Below are 17364 nucleotides of genomic sequence, written 5' to 3' on the forward strand. Positions count from 1 at the left end.
TCAAACAAAGCTTTTATTTTACAGCTTTATTCTATGTTATCCATGTTAACAATCTCATTTATCCCTCTTGTAATCTGGACAGCACTTTTGTTTCACAATGAATTGCTGTTTTTGTGTATTGTTTTATTTTGTAAATGTTGAGGAAGATGTTGCTTGTAGGATGTTTTGCAGCTGGGATTAATTCCACATGTCACTTTTAGTTAATTCTTTGAAAAAAGGTTGAATACCCAAATCAAAGTATTATACAAAACCTTAATTCTTTTTATAAATGATCTGATACGCCTTAAAACGGCGACCGTCGTCTTTCTTACCGTAGCTCCACACGTCGCTCTGGTGTGTGAATTTCCTGTAGTGAATACACTCCAGGGCCATCCATTTGATGGGCATCTGCCGGGGTGAGGAACCACAGTCAACCACAGCTTTTTCACATTTCACGGCAGGCAGTGTTTCCCCAAAAGCCCCCCTAACAGAGGGTACGGAGCTGCACGTGTGTGGACACATTGCTGGGTCTACAGTGTGATCTCACTTTACCTTTACAACTGACCAGGAAGACTTTACATCAATCATATACAGAAAAGGAAATAGCACGCCATTTGTTGATTTGGAAAAGTTGCCGGAGCCGGTACTGCAGCATGATAGCCAAAACCAAACGTGCACAGCTTTTTCAAGCTCCATCATCATACTTTTTACCAGACCTTAATTCATATCTTTAATCACATCTTTCACGACCCGCATCTTCGATTATGAACAAGGGAGCCACCTGGTGTTACTGCCAATGTTGTGTTTGGGAACATGTTGCCATGGCAGCGATCTGATCAGATACACACCTACAGGGCTAAAAGGAGAACAAGGCCGGGTCTAAAAAGAGTAAGGAAGGGCTTAGACGATGATGATGGTAAGAAGGTGTGAGTCTTGTGCCATGAACCAGCCACTTGTTGACGTGAGTTCAGGATGTTGTGTTGCTATCCGAATCTCTGAAGTAAATACAAGGGTTCAGCAGAACAAAATATTGTCTCACTCATTAACACTGAGAGACCAAGCGGTTCGTCTCAGAAAAAGCCTCCTGGTGAGAAGGATATAACAATAGTTCTGTCTGAAAATAATAAATACTGCACTGCAATACAACGCAGGTTAAAACATAATTAATTCATGCATAACATGAATAGGTTTTAGTTCTACCTACATTTTTGCTTATTTTTCCTCCAGAAATAATAAAATAATGACAACTATAGAATTACTAATGGCAGAATATTGTAAGCAGAAGGTTATGAACTTCCTGTGAAGTGTGTGTGTGTCAATAATAATTGAGTGTGATAGAAATTAATATTTCACAAATCCATGTCGTATGTCAAAACCGGCGGTGGTTGGTAACATCAACTCCTCCATGAGTGACACTGCAACGTCATACAGTGACACCGAGGCAATGTGACGCTCAACAGGGGGGTGTTTCGTACCTTGCCTCCGTCGGCGTTGTACTCCTTCTCGTTGACGTCCAACAGACGAGCCAGGCCGAAGTCGGTGATCTTTATGTGGTTGGGGGATTTCACCAGGACGTTCCGCGCTGCCAGGTCCCGGTGCACCAGTCGGCGCTCCTCCAGGTACATCATCCCCTGTTAGGCGCGCACACACACACACACACACACGCACGCACACACGCACGCACACACACGGTCGTTAATACTATTATCAGTATGAGATGTTCTCTCTCTATCTCCTACTCTGTCACTCTCTTTGTAGAAAGGAAAGCTCTGCCATATAAGAAGTGTCAGAGTCCTTATCCTCTGCTATTGATTACGAGAAAATGTCTGATCCACAGACATCTAACCTGTGCAAACACACACACACACACACACACACACACACACAGTCTATTTCAATATTATCTCATTTGAGGACAAATCCACAAATATTTCACAACAAACATGCTTTGGAAAAAAGCAGTTGAATAATTAGAGCACATCTCAGAGCCACATATCGTCCGCGGCTCCATCTCTATTGATTAAGGAATGCTGTTTACACATGCACAGGAAGGCCGAGTCCGCAATCTCCTGCGCGCTCCGCTCCAAGATCACATTATCCTCAAAGGCAAGCCAGAAAAAACAAAAAAAAACCCAGCACAAGCGCTTAACGCTTTTGTCTTGCAGTCCCCGCAGCTACTTACGGCGAAGTGGCGAAAGGACATGAAAAGGAGAAAAAGGCCTCATTTGAAACCATTGCAAACTCGATTGAGGCGGACAGTGCTGGAACAAGAGAAGAATGGGGAGGCGATGTGTGTGGACGTGGGATGCGGATGCCTTTGTGTGTGTGCGTGTCTGTGAGTGTGTGTAGGGGCAGCGGCCGAGGTGTTTGTGCATGTGGCTAGTGGGGGCTTGTGTGTTTGTGTTTGTATGGGTAGCAGGGGCTGTGTGCATGTGGGTAGTGGGTGCTTTGGTCTTTGTTAGAGTGTAGGGGGGGGCGGTGTGTGTGCACTTGGGTAGTAGGTGCTTGTGTGTGTGTGGGTGTGTGTGTGTGTGTGTGTGTGTGTGTGTGTATGTGTGTGTGTGTAGGGGGTGCGGGAAGGGGGATGTGCACGTGGGTAGAAGGTGCTTGTGTGTGTGTGTGTGTGTGTGTGTGTGTGTGTGTGTGTGTGTGTGTGTAGGGGGTGCGGGAGGGGGGATGTGCACGTGGGTAGAAGGTGCTTTTGTGTGTGTGTGTGTGTGTGTGTGTGTGTGTGTGTGTGTGTGTGTGTGTACTTGGGTAGTTGGTGCTTGTGTGTGTGTGTGTGTGTACTTGGGTAGTTGGTGCTTGTGTGTGTGTGTGTGTGTGTGTGTGTGTGTGTGTAGGGGGTGCGGGAGGGGGGATGTGCACGTGGGTAGAAGGTGCTTGTGTGTGTGTGTGTGTGTGTGTGTGTGTGTGTGTGTGTGTACTTGGGTAGTTGGTGCTTGTGTGTGTGTGTGTGTGTGTGTGTGTGTGTGTGTGTGTGTGTATGTGTGTGTGTGTAGGGGGTGTGGGGGGGGGCGGTGTGCACGTGGGTAGAAGGTGCTTGTGTGTGGGATGAATAAAGGCGCGATTACATTGCTGGGGCTGTAATCACACTGCCTTATTTGGAGAGTGTTCAGGATAGCAGGGTTGGGGCACATTGGCCCGATAACATATGCTGCTCTACAAACACACACACACACACACACACACACACTCACACACACTAACACAACTGACCATAGAGCGTAATGCACGTATTGTGGTTAAATCTTAATCGCATACAATTGATAAACATGGAACGACCAGGTGTCAACAGGGGCATGGAGGAAGAAAAAAAAAGGGAGGAAGGAACAAGCAACAACAATGTACTCATTTCCCTCAATGACACGGTGCCCAAATGTAATGGGAGGAATCAGGCGCTGCTGGTACACTTTAATAAGCACACACTCCAAACACCACGTCCAATATCCAAGCGCTTACTGACCAGACCATCCTCGCTCACACACACACTCGCACGTACACACTCACTCACACACGAGTGTGTGTCCTTTTTCACTTCTCAATCTGTTTACCTGGCCTACACGGCTTGACGTAGGGTATGTCATGGATTGTTTATGAGGAATGAGCCACCTGATTTGGTAGGCTTAACATGAAGTGTGGGTGAGGATCAGTGTCTATTTAGGCAAACAACCGTGACAGGGACTTAGGATGGAACATAGAATTATAAATCCGCCCCTATGTGTCTGTGTGCACGTGTGTGTGTGTGCGTGTTAAAGTGTGTATGTGTGTGTTTGTGTCTGCGTGTCAGTCTCTGTGTGTCAGTGTTCTGTGCTGATTTAGCTGTGCTGAATGTGTAAAGGTTTCTTTGTGACAGTTTTTATAGTTCCAGTTTCTGTGTGACTGTGTGTGCATGGATGCATGCATGCATGTTCATATGTGTGTGTGTGTGTGTGCTAAGGTGCGCTCTGCCAGGGTCCTGACACAATCTTATTTGTACATAAATCACACTCAGTAATCTCCTCAATTTTCGACACAATTAGGCAGAGCAGGGATATTGGATGGCTTGGCAACCTGTGCGTGTTAATTACTCGGCACTACGATAAAGAATAAAGCGAAGAGGACTGGGCTGGTGCAAAGTCTGCCGAATAGGAAGTGACAATGTAAGAGCCCAAACAAAAAAAACTCTTTTTTTTTTACTCGGGCCTCATTGTTGAATGGGGCACGCCTGGCCAGTGACAGAACAAAGTGTAATTGCGAATTGCGACTGGGGGCGAAGGGGGTGTGGAAAGACAGATGGAAGGAGACAGACTTTTTGAGGAAGCTCTTTTTTCGGAGCGGTTCGAGCATCCCACCCCCAAAGACCAAATCCACGGGCATCACACGGGATAGTGTCATGATAACCAGACACGAGCTGCAGCCCCAGCGAGGGTCCGCTTCCAATCAGAAAGGATCAGCTGTAGGCCGGCTGCAACACACACTGATGTGCCAGGAAATTGAATAGCCAATTATCTCAGCTAAGGTGTCTGGGAGAGGTGACCAAATAGGTCTCTGCTGATTTTTCCTCCCAAGCCCTCGGCTACAATACTGGCCAATCGCTCCATCTACTACTGCAACATAGTAGGAGGGTGGAGGAGAACCTCTGCTACAATGCACTTAAATGATGTTACCTGCCAAGATGGTGCACTGCAAGTATCTACTGTGTATCTACATACACCGTCTACTACTACAGGAAAAGGTAGGAGGAAGTAGAATACATTCCCTTCCCTTCCTGCCCTCAGGAGAGCATTGCATTTGTAAATGTCCTGCACTGTTGGATGGTGCAATGCCTTTTTAGATTCAGTCGAGACATGTTTGGATACGAGCATATTCTAGTCACACTGGTCACCTCTTCCTGACACTTCATGTCAGGTCTACTTTAACTGGTAGCTGTTGCACTAATCGCCATTGGATGTATTTTAAGAGCACTGGGGCTTGAATCTCAAATCTAAATCTTAACTACTGGCCGGTATCAACTAATTAATTCATACTGTGATGAGGCATCAGGGTGTCAAGATTATATTGATGCGTTGATTAGAAAATTGGTATTCATCCAATTAAATGTAAAAAGATAAAAGTATCAAACGATATTTAATACATCAAATATGGTCATAGATTTTTTTCTTTTTCCCATTTGATAATTTTTTTCATTCCTTAACCTTTCTGATAACAAGAGATTTAAGATATGGTAAGGGACATTTTCCATGTGAAAATAGGTCACTCGATGGATTCGACGAGGTGGAAGATTTTAGCTGTCCAATGAAAAAACCTGCTTAGAAAGGCTTCTCCCCAAATTATTGTTATTATTGTTTTGCAGGACAGACAGAGTAGATGTGCGTGCCTGAAAGCGGCCCGGGATGTGTGTGTGTGTGTGTCTCTGATGGTTGGGTGGTTCAGGGGATTGGTTGATGGTTGGCTTTGTGAGTGAGTGACTGAGTAGGTCAGGTTCCCGAAGACAATTCTTTATCTCCCTGACAGTTTCCAAACCTATTCTTTATTCCCCACGACTAAGGGAGATTGAGGGAAATGAACATTTAATCTCTCAGACAGATGCACACACACAACACACACTCACAGAGACTGCACATGCACGCATGCACACACAAAACACACACACATAATCTTTCACTTTTCTCTCTCTCAGAAGCACAAAAATGCATAAGCGCAACCACCATTATACACACACAAACGCACACATACACACACAGCACACACACACACACACACAAACTTTCTCACTTTCTCTCTGAAAAGCACACCAATGTATCAGCGCAAGCCCACATTATTCACATACACACACACTTACACAAACACCCAACCCCCCCCCCCCCCCCCCCCCCACACACACACACACACACACACACACACACACACACACACACACACACACACACACACACACACACACACACACACACACACACAAACAGTCAATAGCCAGGCCTGTGACGGGTGGACCCCTCTCTGTGCTCAGGGGTGTCCCTCCAGTGGGTTTAACCTAATAGCAAAAGCAATACAGAAAAGCCCAGAGTACCTACTGTGGAATTCACAATGGAGAGTATATATAAATTGATTACTTCTGGAGCCCAGGCAGAGGATCAATACTTGTTGATTAGTGGACCAGCTTTGACTATGCACCCCCTTCCCGCTCACCAACACAAACACAAACACACTCTCCCCCCCCCCTGAGGAATTCCTTCCACACATAAAACATTTATGCAGCGTTTTCATTCCGGAGCAAATTAAAAATCAATGCACAGGTTGGTCGTTATGAGCACGCACGCTGGACAAAATAGCAGATTATTAAAGCCCATGAGTGGTACCTAGTGGGCTGGTCCGCTGGCTGCGTTCAGAACCATTGGTTTGAATTTCCTGGAGCAGAGGTTCCAGCCCTTTGACTTCACTTGCACCACTAAATTGTCATCAACACCTTTCGCGGACCACCTCACATGCAAACGGGAGGAAATAGACAAATACAAATGCAGTGGCTGAGCAAAGAGGGCCAGCGTCCCCTGTATGCATAGTTATTACTGCTGGGAGAACATGGTCAGTGGGAAACTGGAATACAAGGGAAGCAATGCTGCTTATGAGGGTTTATTCAGCAAACACCAATCAACACACAACATCGATGGAAATCGCTGAAATGAAAAGCATATGATGGCATGCATAAACTTTTCAAGTAATAACAAGCCATGATGCTACATTTACTGCACAACATTAAATATGTATATTTTATATAATTGTTATATATTGTTATTCTATTATTGTGTATGCGTCTATGTTGAAAAATATAGTCCCAGTGACCACCTGCAGTACCACGGCGTGCCACCAGTGGTACGAGTCCCCCAGGTTAAACAATGTCCTAGAATACCTTGGTTTGTCATACCTGTTTGTATGGCCTACATTTAGAAGACAGGGCTTTTGCTGCTGGAAACCAGATGAGAAGGTGTCAGAACCTTTGACTTGAATTTCTCACCATTCCCACCATACTTTTAATGCCATTTCCATTGAATGTGCAATATCCCAGCCTTTGAGCCACTTCATGGTGACTAGTAAATTGAATACATTTATATAGCGCTTTTCTGACCTATGGCAACTTATACCAAACTCGCTTTACAATTTGTGGCTCACATTAGTGCCATTCATACACTCATACACACATTCATATGCCAACAGCAGTGTCAACCATGCAAGGCGACCAACTGGGAGCAGTTAGGGTATGGTGTCTGCTTAGGGATATTTCAGCACTTGGCTAGGAGATGCAGGGAACCGTACCAGTAACCTTCCTGTCGCCAGACAGCCTGCTCTATCTCCTGCTCTATTTCGTTACCTACTTTACCCAGAAGGTAAAGGACATTAGCTCCTCTTTTATCCCTGCCTCCATCCTCCATCCTCCCATCCCCACCTCTGTCTTTACCCAATTTATCCCTCTCATCTCCGACGAGGTAAACAGAATAATAGCATCTAACCATGCCACCACCTGCCCCTTGACACTATCCCTTCCTCTCTCCTCCAGGCTGCCTCAAGCGACATCCTGCCCTTTCTCACCGCACTTTTTAACTCCTCCCTCACTTCAGGCATTGTTCCAGTGTCTTTCAAGACTGCCAGAATAAAGCCTCTCCTCAAAAAACCGACCCTTGATACCACTGACATCCAGAACTACAGACCGGTATCTCTTCTTTCATTCCTCTCTAAAACAGTGGAACGTGCCATCGCTAACAGACCTGTCCTCCTAACTCTCATCTAACAACCTGCTTGACCCTCACCAGTCAGGCTTCAAGAAGGCACACTCCATTGAGATGGCTCACCTCGCAGTGAGTCCCTCCGTGCTGCCAGAGCCTCGTCCCTCTCATCGGTTCTCATTCTCCTCGACCTGTCCGCAGCATTTGACACGGTGAACCACCAGATCCTCCTTGCCACTCTTGCTGAACTTCGCATTGCTGAATCTGCCCTTTCCTGGTTCACATCCTACCTGACAAATCGCACTTATCAGGTAACATGGAATGGCTCCTTGTCCGAACCGTGCACGCTTGAAACTGGTGTCCCTCAAGGCTCAGTACTGGAGCCTCTTCTGTTCTCCCTCTATACCAGATCCCTGGGCTCTGTAATTACATCACACAGCTTTTTCTATCACTGTTATGCTGACGACGCTCAGCTATTTCTCTCTTTCCCCTCATCTGACAAAGCCCTGATAGCAACACGCATATCTGAATATTTGGCAGACGTCAGCACAAGACAACTGCCCATCACCTGAGTCTTAACCACAACAAGACAGAGCTCCTCCTTATGCCAGGGAATGATTGCCCACACATGGACTTACTGGTCATTGTTGAGATCATCACTGTATCTCCTTCTCCAACTGCCAGAAACATCACTGCGGTGGCACGATCCTGCAAATTTGCACTTTACAACATCCGCAGGATCCGGCCTTTCCTCACAGGGGAAGCAGCTCAGCTTCTAGTCCAATCACTGGTCATCTCCCGCCTCGACTACTGCAACTCGCTCCTGGCTGGACTCCCTGCCTCTGCGATTAAACCTTTGCAGCGCATCCAGAATGCAGCAGCGCGCCTCGTGTACAACCCACCGAAGTTCACCCATGTGACCCCCCTCTTCCGGGACCTCCACTGGCTCCCTGTAGTAGCTTGCATCAGATTCAAGATGATGGTACTGGCATACAAGGCAGTCGATGGAACTATCCCTGCCTACCTCCAAGCATTGGTAAAGCCACACACCCCAGCTTGATCCCTCCGCTCAACTACCTCAGCTGGACGTCTGGTACCGCCACCGCTAAGAGCAAGCAAAGTCGATCAACAAAGTCACAACTTTTCTCTGTTTTGAGACCTCAGTGGTGGAACGAGCTCCCTGCCGATGACAGGATCGCAGAGTCACTCACCAGCTTCAGCAAAAGACTCAAAACTCACCTGTTCAGAGTTCACCTCGACTCTGCATAGCTACCCAGCCCCTTCCGGCCACCATTGTATGTTGTACGTCCTGGCACTAAATGTACGCACTTATTGTACGCACTTAATCTACATTGCACTTATTCATAGTACTTAATTGTGTAACATCTGCAGTAGCTGCTAGCATTGCTGTTCACGGGGAATGGGTTAGCCTAGCGATTTTTAGTACTTGCACTTGGCTCCAAGAACATCTTTACTGTACTGACTGCGATATATTGTTTCACTGTACTTATTGTAAGTCGCTTTGGATAAAAGCGTCTGCTAAATGCCCTAAATGTAAATGTAAATGTTCTCATTTTCATATTTGATTGCTTTAGGCTATTGTTTATTTAATTAATTTTATGTCTATATATTTAATTTTCATAAAAGTCTTTGCGCTGAGCTATTATAACCATTGCCCTTGTGTTCGCCTGTTTGGGATTGAAAGGAATGATTGAGTAACCAAGTCTCAATGCAGAAAGACTTGACAGAAGGAAAGACTGAAGGGCTAGACTCCTGGATTGTCATTTACTTTCTCAGAAATTATTGTCAATTAAAAGCTGGAAAATGCAATCTTGATGTCTGACACTGTGTGGAAGCCTTTATCGTAACTCATAATTACATCATGGTAAACAGCAGACCAGCATTCATTCAAAGGACTTGATATCTCTCCTCTCTCTGTTCCATTTCTCCCAAGGTCATTGGGTGAGACGTGGAACCCCCATCAATTGCTGTACCTCTGCTCCAACGGTCCCACCAAGCATCCATATTTCAGAGGTTTCTCCTGCTAGGAATTCATGCAGGCCTTAGGAATGCGGCCCATCAAGATTGGCTTCGTTTTTGGTGATGAGTGTTGGTATACCCCAACTTTGATTTAATTGTGCAAACATATTTATCTGTATAATAGTTGACTATTACACAAATAAAACATTTAATTCTGATTCAACATTTCTAGTTTCTAGTGTTTGTCGGATAATACATTGCTACCGGTCAGTTTGAAGCATGTCAGGTTGACTTTTTTTAAGTGGATGGTTCTAGACGTCGCCTTTGCTCTTTCTTATGGACCATTGATCTTACTGAGCTGAAAAAAGAAGGAGCCATTAAAATGAAATAAAATCTTTAAATGAATCATTCAGAGTCTATTTGAACGTGCAGATCTGCTGGTCCGAGGCTTGACCTCCACATGATGTGCATGCCAAATCAAATGTCCCCTCGCCTGGCGGATAAGAGGTAGTAGCTTTGATAAGCACTGTTCATCCTGCTCAAACTCAAAATTTCCCTTCAATTAAAATGTTAATACGAAAGGGTGTTGATTTACTGTAACTCATTCACTATTATTCACACATTATTATCATAATGCAAATAAACCAATCCATTTCATTTGAATGTAATGTGATATCATGGCACCATTACTTCTGACGGAAACCGTTTGCAGCATAGATTTATGTGTGATATATAATACCCCAACGGGTGTGGCATGGAAGGTTATGCACCTTCGATGAACGATGGAAATTGAATCAAAACGACAGAGAGGGTGAAAGAGGTCCAGGAAGAGAGAGGAAGGGGAAAACGATAACGCAATAATCATAATGACAATAAATACAAAAAAGAAAAGAGGGAGACGTTCATTTCATTTTGCGCTCTTGCATCTGCCTGCATTTAACCAACACCATGTTGGAGAGGAACAGTTTGCCTGCTCCCAGATTGGGTTAGTGGCCACATGGGGGAACGCTTGTCCATATCCATTTATTCCCTCTGATGAATGCCTAATAGAGTTTGCACTGTAGTGGAGAGGAGTGGGCAACAACCAACCCTTTGCCTCTCCCTCTATTCCTGTGTGTCTCTCTCTCTTCCTCTCTCTTTCCTTCTCTGTCTGTCTCTCTCTCTCTCTGTCTCTCTCTCTTCCTCTCTCAGTTTCGCTCTCCTCCTCTGTCCCTCTGTCTGTCTCTCTCGCTCTCTCTCTTTCTTCATCTATCTTTCCCTCTCTTCCTCTGTCACTCTCTTTCTCTTCTCTCTTCCTCTCTATCCCTCTCTTCCTCTGTCGCTCTCTTCTTTTTCCTCTCCATTGCTCTCTTTCTCTATCTCTTCCTCTTTTTCTCCTCTCTCTCTTCCTCTCTCTTTCCTTCTCTTCATCTGTCTCTATCTCTCTCCCATGTATCTCACTTTCTCTTCTTCTTCCTCCTCACCCCTCTCCCCTTCTATCTCTTCATCCTCTCTCTCTCTCTCTCTCTCTCTCTCTCTCTCTCTCCCGCTTACTTTCTTGCCCTCTCAGTCTCCTGCTTTCAAGTGTGTCCACACATTCAGGAACGCAAGCATGGAAAGACAGAAGCACATAATGAATGAATGAATAGATAAACACGTGTTGATATATTGTCTGTATTTAAATAGAGAAAACACTAGGGGCTGAACATGTTTTCATATAGGGCAATATAAAGTTGAGTAAGAAAATAAACAGAGCTGATAAAAGATGTGTGCATTGCTTTTGTAAGCATTAGTTAAGAGGCTTCCAGTTTGGGGACTAGCGAGCAATTTGTAGCAATAGAGTGATAATGCACTTTGCAAAGAGTGAGGGCAGCACAAACAATCCTTTACTCTCTACCCCTAACTATAAGTGCCAAAGACTCTGTCAGCATTGCAGAACCAGACCTTATCTCCCTAGCCTCCAAAGGGTCTAACGGTGGTCTGGACATTGCATTTTGGATGATAACACTTCAGCAAACGTTGAGCAGATGAAAGAAGCATCGTCATCTGGAAATAATATATCATGTTAAATGGAAAGTCTGTCTGTTCTCAGGTCTCCATGGTGCTACTCTACAGTCTACTGTATCGTCACTCTTTCCTCATTCCTCAACACATAATCTACTATTTCACCAGAGATATATAATCTTGTAAGTGGATGGCTGGCTTTGCAAGACTGGCGATGTCCACATTGTTAAATTGATGGACGTTTTACATTTTTTTTAAGGGACTAAAATACAGAAAATAAGCGATGTTTCTCAGTTTCCTAGGTATATTCTCATCATTTCATAATAATCACACTGCCATTTTGAGATTGTGACAATTTTATTAAATAAAAACATACTGCATTGCAAAAAAAGAAAAATATATTCAGAGAGGGGTGAAAAAAATAGTGAAATTGTGCTGCTCTAGTGGGTTTCTCCACCCCAGAGAAGGCACACAGTTAAGCTAATATTGTGAAAACCCTTCATGCCATCACATCCTATGAATGAATGTATGAGGCCTGACCTCTAACCTGACTGCCTGCTGAGAGAGGGGGAGCAAGAGGATGGTGGAGGGAGTGAGAGAGATTTAAGTGGAAGAAAATAGAGCTGAAGAGAAAGAAATGGAGAGGGATGGAGAGAGGGACAAACTAATGGTTTAATTGAAGTCAATGAAGAACGGTGAAAGAAGAAAAAAAAATTACTAGGAGAATAGGAAAGGACACAAGGCAACAGAGAGAGACAGGGGATCGAGAGAGAGAGAGACATAGAGAGAGAGAGAGACAGAGACAGAGAGAGAGAGAGAGAGAGAGAGAGAGCGCAACAGAGATAGAGAGAGAGCGAGAGAGCGAGCGAGAGCGAGGGGAGGTGGGGGTGCTGGTCTGCATGTGAAGGAGGCTGTCAAGGACGAACGCTCGACAGTGGCTTGTCCGTCACACCTCGGCTGGCAAGAGGTGCACCCAACCCCGTCTGGGTGGGAGGGAGAAGGGGGAGGGGGGGGTCATGGAATTCAGAACGGGGGAGGGTGTAATGGTGACGTATGAGAGGGGCTTTTACTTTTGAACGCCTCAGGACCATCTTTCTTGATACAGGGATACAGTTTGCGGCAGACGTATCTTCGTTAATCCCATCGCATCGACCTCCAAGTTGACAGCCATGTCTGACCAAATGGAAACATGGACCGTTCTTAACTGTCGTCCTTAAGCACAACACCCCCCCCCCCCCCCCCCTCGCTCTCGTTGTTTGTCTTTTGCCCTTCCATTTTCTACCTTACAATTCTGCCCCTTATTTTCTAGCCATCGAAATAGAAGAATAGGTCATTGTGTCCTTAGAAGGAAATATCACAAATTAAGAGCGGTTCAGACAACACACATATGCCAATCACTATTTGCCTAATACAAAGGGGACACCCAACCACACACATGCACATGCTTTGTCACACACACTAGGGCTGGGTGATAAATCAAATTTTGAGCGCGATTTTGATTTTACGTCAAATGATAAAAAAAACTAATATATTGAGTTTTCAATTTTTTTTTTCATTAAATGTTTCATAGAAAGTGCAGAACAGCTGGATACTTATCTGTAGATTATTTTAGATTTGAACACTTTCAATTTGACCGTTTTGTGTATTTTTTTAAGGCGAAATTTCGAAGTGTTTTTTTTGGGAGAGACATGCTGAATAAATACAGAATGTTTTCAAGCTCAAAAATAATCATTTGAATAATTGTGATTTCAATATTGACCAAAATAATCGTGATTATGATTGTTTCCATAATCAAGCAGCCCTAACACAGACACAGATAGAAAACACAGAAAAAAACAAGGACATAAGCAGACACAGAAACTCATTCTGAGATGGTCATTGTAAAGCCACAAACTGGCATGCATACACGCACAAGCAGACACACACACACACACACTCTTGAGATGAGGTCATTGTAAAGCCACACACACGCAAGTGCGCTCAAGCACATATTCACACAAACACTCTCCCAGAGTTGAGGTCATTGTAAAGCCACACACACGCACACACACACACACACACACACACACACACACACACCAACACCAACACATGCACTCACACACACACCCGTGTGGTGTGTGTTCACCCCCTGAGGAGTGGCTGCAGCGCGCCAGCTGTGCGCTCCGTGCCAGCTCTGGCCACGATGGCCCGCGGCCGGCAGCCACCCTGGAAACAGGTGAGCGATCCGTAACATACGCTGACAACATGACCTTGTACTGGAAGGGCACTCCGGGATGTCTGGCACGTGTGTGTAAGTGTGTGTGCACGTATGTGGGTGTGTGCATGATGGAGGAAGGGGGGCACCAGATGGACATTGTAATGTTCTTGGCAAAGTGTGTGTTTTGTCGTCTGTCCCCTGATTATTCTTTTATCCTCACTCTCTGATTTGGTTTCACTTTCACTTTCTCTTCTCTCTTTGGCTCCGTTATCTTGGTTGTGGTTGGAGGCTCTCAAATCATATGAATCTCCCTCTTTAAGTCTTTGTTTATTGCTTTTTTCCCTCTTTCCTTGAACCTTCCTTGCCCTTTAGCGGCCGTAGGTTTAGGGGGGATGTAGTTAAGGGTGGCCTGAGAAGCCCTTTGAGGCTGTAACTGTGATTAAGGGCTGTTCCAATAAAATGGACTTGACTTGAGAGTTTGTAGTACAAGCCTATGAATGTCTTAATTCAGGTTGTTTTTTTACGAGTATGCTGGCATGCGTTCCCAAATTTTATGTGATGCCTGACATTGTTGGAAATTGGAGACTGCAGTGTATCATCAGTGTGTGTGTGCGTGTGTGTGTGGTGTGTGATGGTCAGGTAGTAGTTAATCCGTAGACATTGTTTGGCACTTTGATTAAGTCTCAGGGTCAATGGTTTAAACACTGCCTGGACCCATAAAGAGAATGCAAGTCAACGTAAAATGCTTCTTAATGCATCTAAGATTTAACGCACGCACACACTGAAACAAGCACAAAAATTGATAAGGTTGTTTAATAGATGCGTTATTACATGTAACGTCAATGTTTCTAGTAGAAATGAAATCAGATGTTCAAACAAATCTTTTGAAATCACGGTCGATACAATCGGTACCCATGTTTTGTATTTTCTGTTTTACATTCCCCGAAAGAACTATTGCAAAAATAAATCAAAACAACCCATCTTTTGTCTCAAATCCTTGTATCCTTGGCAGCAGGTGGCTGAGTATTAGCCGCGAGGCTCCATACAACACTAATTGAAAATAATGGCGCATCAGAAGCGGACATTGTGGGCTTATATTAGGTGCGACTGTGCCTTCTGTTGGTGTCTCCTGGACATTGTGCTTCTCTGTGTTTGAACACTAAGCCTTACCGCTGGCACAACACTCCCCTGTGGGTGTGTCTGTCTGTCTGTCTGTTTGTGTGTTTAACTGTGTGTGTGTGTGTGTGTGTGTGTGTGTGTGTGTGTGTGTGTGTGTGTGTGTGTGTGTGTGTGTGTGTGTGTAAGTGTGTATGCATGTCTTTGTGTGAGAGTATGTGTTTGTGTGTGTCTGTTTGTTTGACTGTGTATCTTTGCCTGGGGTGCTTTCCCTTCTTTTGTTTGCTATTACCTTGACAGAGTCGCTGTCGACCCAGCACCACTTTCAAAGTACACACACACACACACACACACACACACACACACACACACACACACACACACACACACACACACACGGGTGCTTTACTCAGCCAATATGCCTTGTAATGGTGTACAGATATGTTATATAGCTACACTATGGGGACCGCACAATTAGAGCTTGGCTGTATAATAAAGTGGATAAGGTTCTGGATAAGGCACTTTTCCTTTCTTTAAAATAAACACGATAAATTCTCCTCTCTTATGTGCTTCCATTTCAACTGATGCTTAACCATGTTCCACCACTCTATTGGTCGAGCCTCCCCACACTGGTAATCATGAGGGAGAGAGGGAGAGTGTTTTTTTTGGAGTTGGGGGAGAGGGAGAGAGAGTGGGGGGATGGGGGGTTAGGAGGGTGGCTTTTCATCCACACCAATTAACTGCTCAATTGGTCAGGCCTGGAAGCATCATCTCTTGGAGCGTATGGTGATGCCTTGTCAGCACGCAGAAACCTTCAATGGAGGGGATGTGGGGAAACAAGGAGGGAATCATTCGTGAACGAAACACATCTCGCCCAGAAATGAACGGAATATGGCGGTTGATTTGTCCGTTATTGGCCTCAGCACATGAACACACGCACATGTACACTCACACACACACATCCTTAAGATCTTGAGAGTCCTAAAGTAATGAACTGTAATATAGAAAGGATAATAATAATGATTATGGTCATAATTAGCACGATGACATCGGGTTGATTGCAGTGCGGCGTAATGAGAGACATTAGCCCCGGCCCGCGATTGATCTGTGGCAGAATGCGGGCAGCTCAGCAATCCTAACAGGTCTCCCTTGGAATGCATTAATGTGGGCTTTGAACACACACACACACACACACACACACACACACACACACACACAGACACACACACACACACACACACACACACAAACAAACACACAGACACACACTGAGACACACACACACAAACAGAAACTGATTTTGTGGTGTGTCTCTGGTGTGTCTCTGTCTGTCTGTGTCTGAGGGGGAGCATGCTAGGCTATTAGCCTATTGGTTCAGTATTGAGTTGTTGCTGTCGTTTAGTGTTTTGTGTTTGACATCCCGGTGGCTTTGTCACTTGCCCGGTTCCGTTTTTAAAAGTAATTTGATTTCATCTGGTCGACCTTGTCCAAATTAAAGTTGAACCAAAACACAAGCATTACCTCCTAGCTCTCCTCTGGTCTCCTTATCTTTCTGTTCTTGATCAAACCCTTTTGGTTTCCGTTTGGACCTCTCAGTGGGTTAACAATACTGGATTCTTCCTTCTCTTATCATTCCTCAATTTTGCCGTCCGACCCCTCGCATCCATTTCTATTTGTCTATCGCTTCCTTGCCAGACACCGATTATATATTCTGAGTTTGCATTGTCTCTCCTTGTCCCAGTAAATAATACCTGCCACTGTCTGGGCCAAGCAGAAGTTTGTGCATGTGTGTGTATGTGTGTCTGTGTGAGTGTAGGTGTGTGTATACTTGCCTGCACGCATATGTGTGTGAGTGTGTTTGTGTGAGTGTGCGTGCGTATATGTATGGGTTCATGCATGGGATGTTTGTGTTAGGATTCCTGATCTCCGGATAAGGTCCTCCGGTTGTAAGCCTTTAGGTATATGTCATTCTATCTACATTATTTGTGCATTGATGTATCAGTGCCGCACCGTGACAACGCCTGTCTTGTGTGTCCATACGTGTGTGCGAGATGTATTTTTCATTTGTTTGTGTATTGTACTGGTGTGGGAGAAGAATACGTTTCTGTGTTTGTGTGTGTGTGTGTGTGTGTGAGATTGTTAGTGTGTCTGTGTGTGCGTCTGTGTGTGAATGCTGCTTGTTATGACTCCACAGTAAGAGTTCTTAGGTGAGTCAGCAGCGTCCCGTGTCTGTCGTCCCTGCTCCTCTAATTGCCTGATAACACCCCCAACAATTGTACCGTCGATGTGTTCAGACGCTCTCCTTTGGACTCGGATGACGCCACAACCGATTCAAGGGTGGTGGTGTTTTTTTTTTGGGGGGGTGTGTTGCGTGACCGTGAGCGCAAGCAGGACTGATCCCCGCAG

General features: G+C 45.0%; 1 protein-coding gene across 5 annotated transcripts in view; it reads right to left on the reverse strand.

Moving 5' to 3' along the window:
- Positions 1–17364, reverse strand: part of erbb4b (erb-b2 receptor tyrosine kinase 4b) — a 241435-nt gene that overhangs the window by 12746 nt on the left and 211325 nt on the right. For all 5 annotated transcript variants that reach the window (XM_079733037.1, XM_079733034.1, XM_079733035.1 and 2 more), the window contains 2 exons: positions 1455–1610; positions 312–387 (listed from right to left, as the gene is read on the reverse strand). In XM_079733037.1, the coding sequence (XP_079589163.1) occupies positions 312–387; positions 1455–1610 (232 nt within the window). The remainder of the gene's footprint in view (positions 1–311; positions 388–1454; positions 1611–17364) is intronic.

The sequence above is a fragment of the Pollachius pollachius genome (genome assembly GCF_949987615.1).
Source record: "Pollachius pollachius genome assembly, chromosome: 3".
NCBI classification, from domain to species: domain Eukaryota; kingdom Metazoa; phylum Chordata; class Actinopteri; order Gadiformes; family Gadidae; genus Pollachius; species Pollachius pollachius.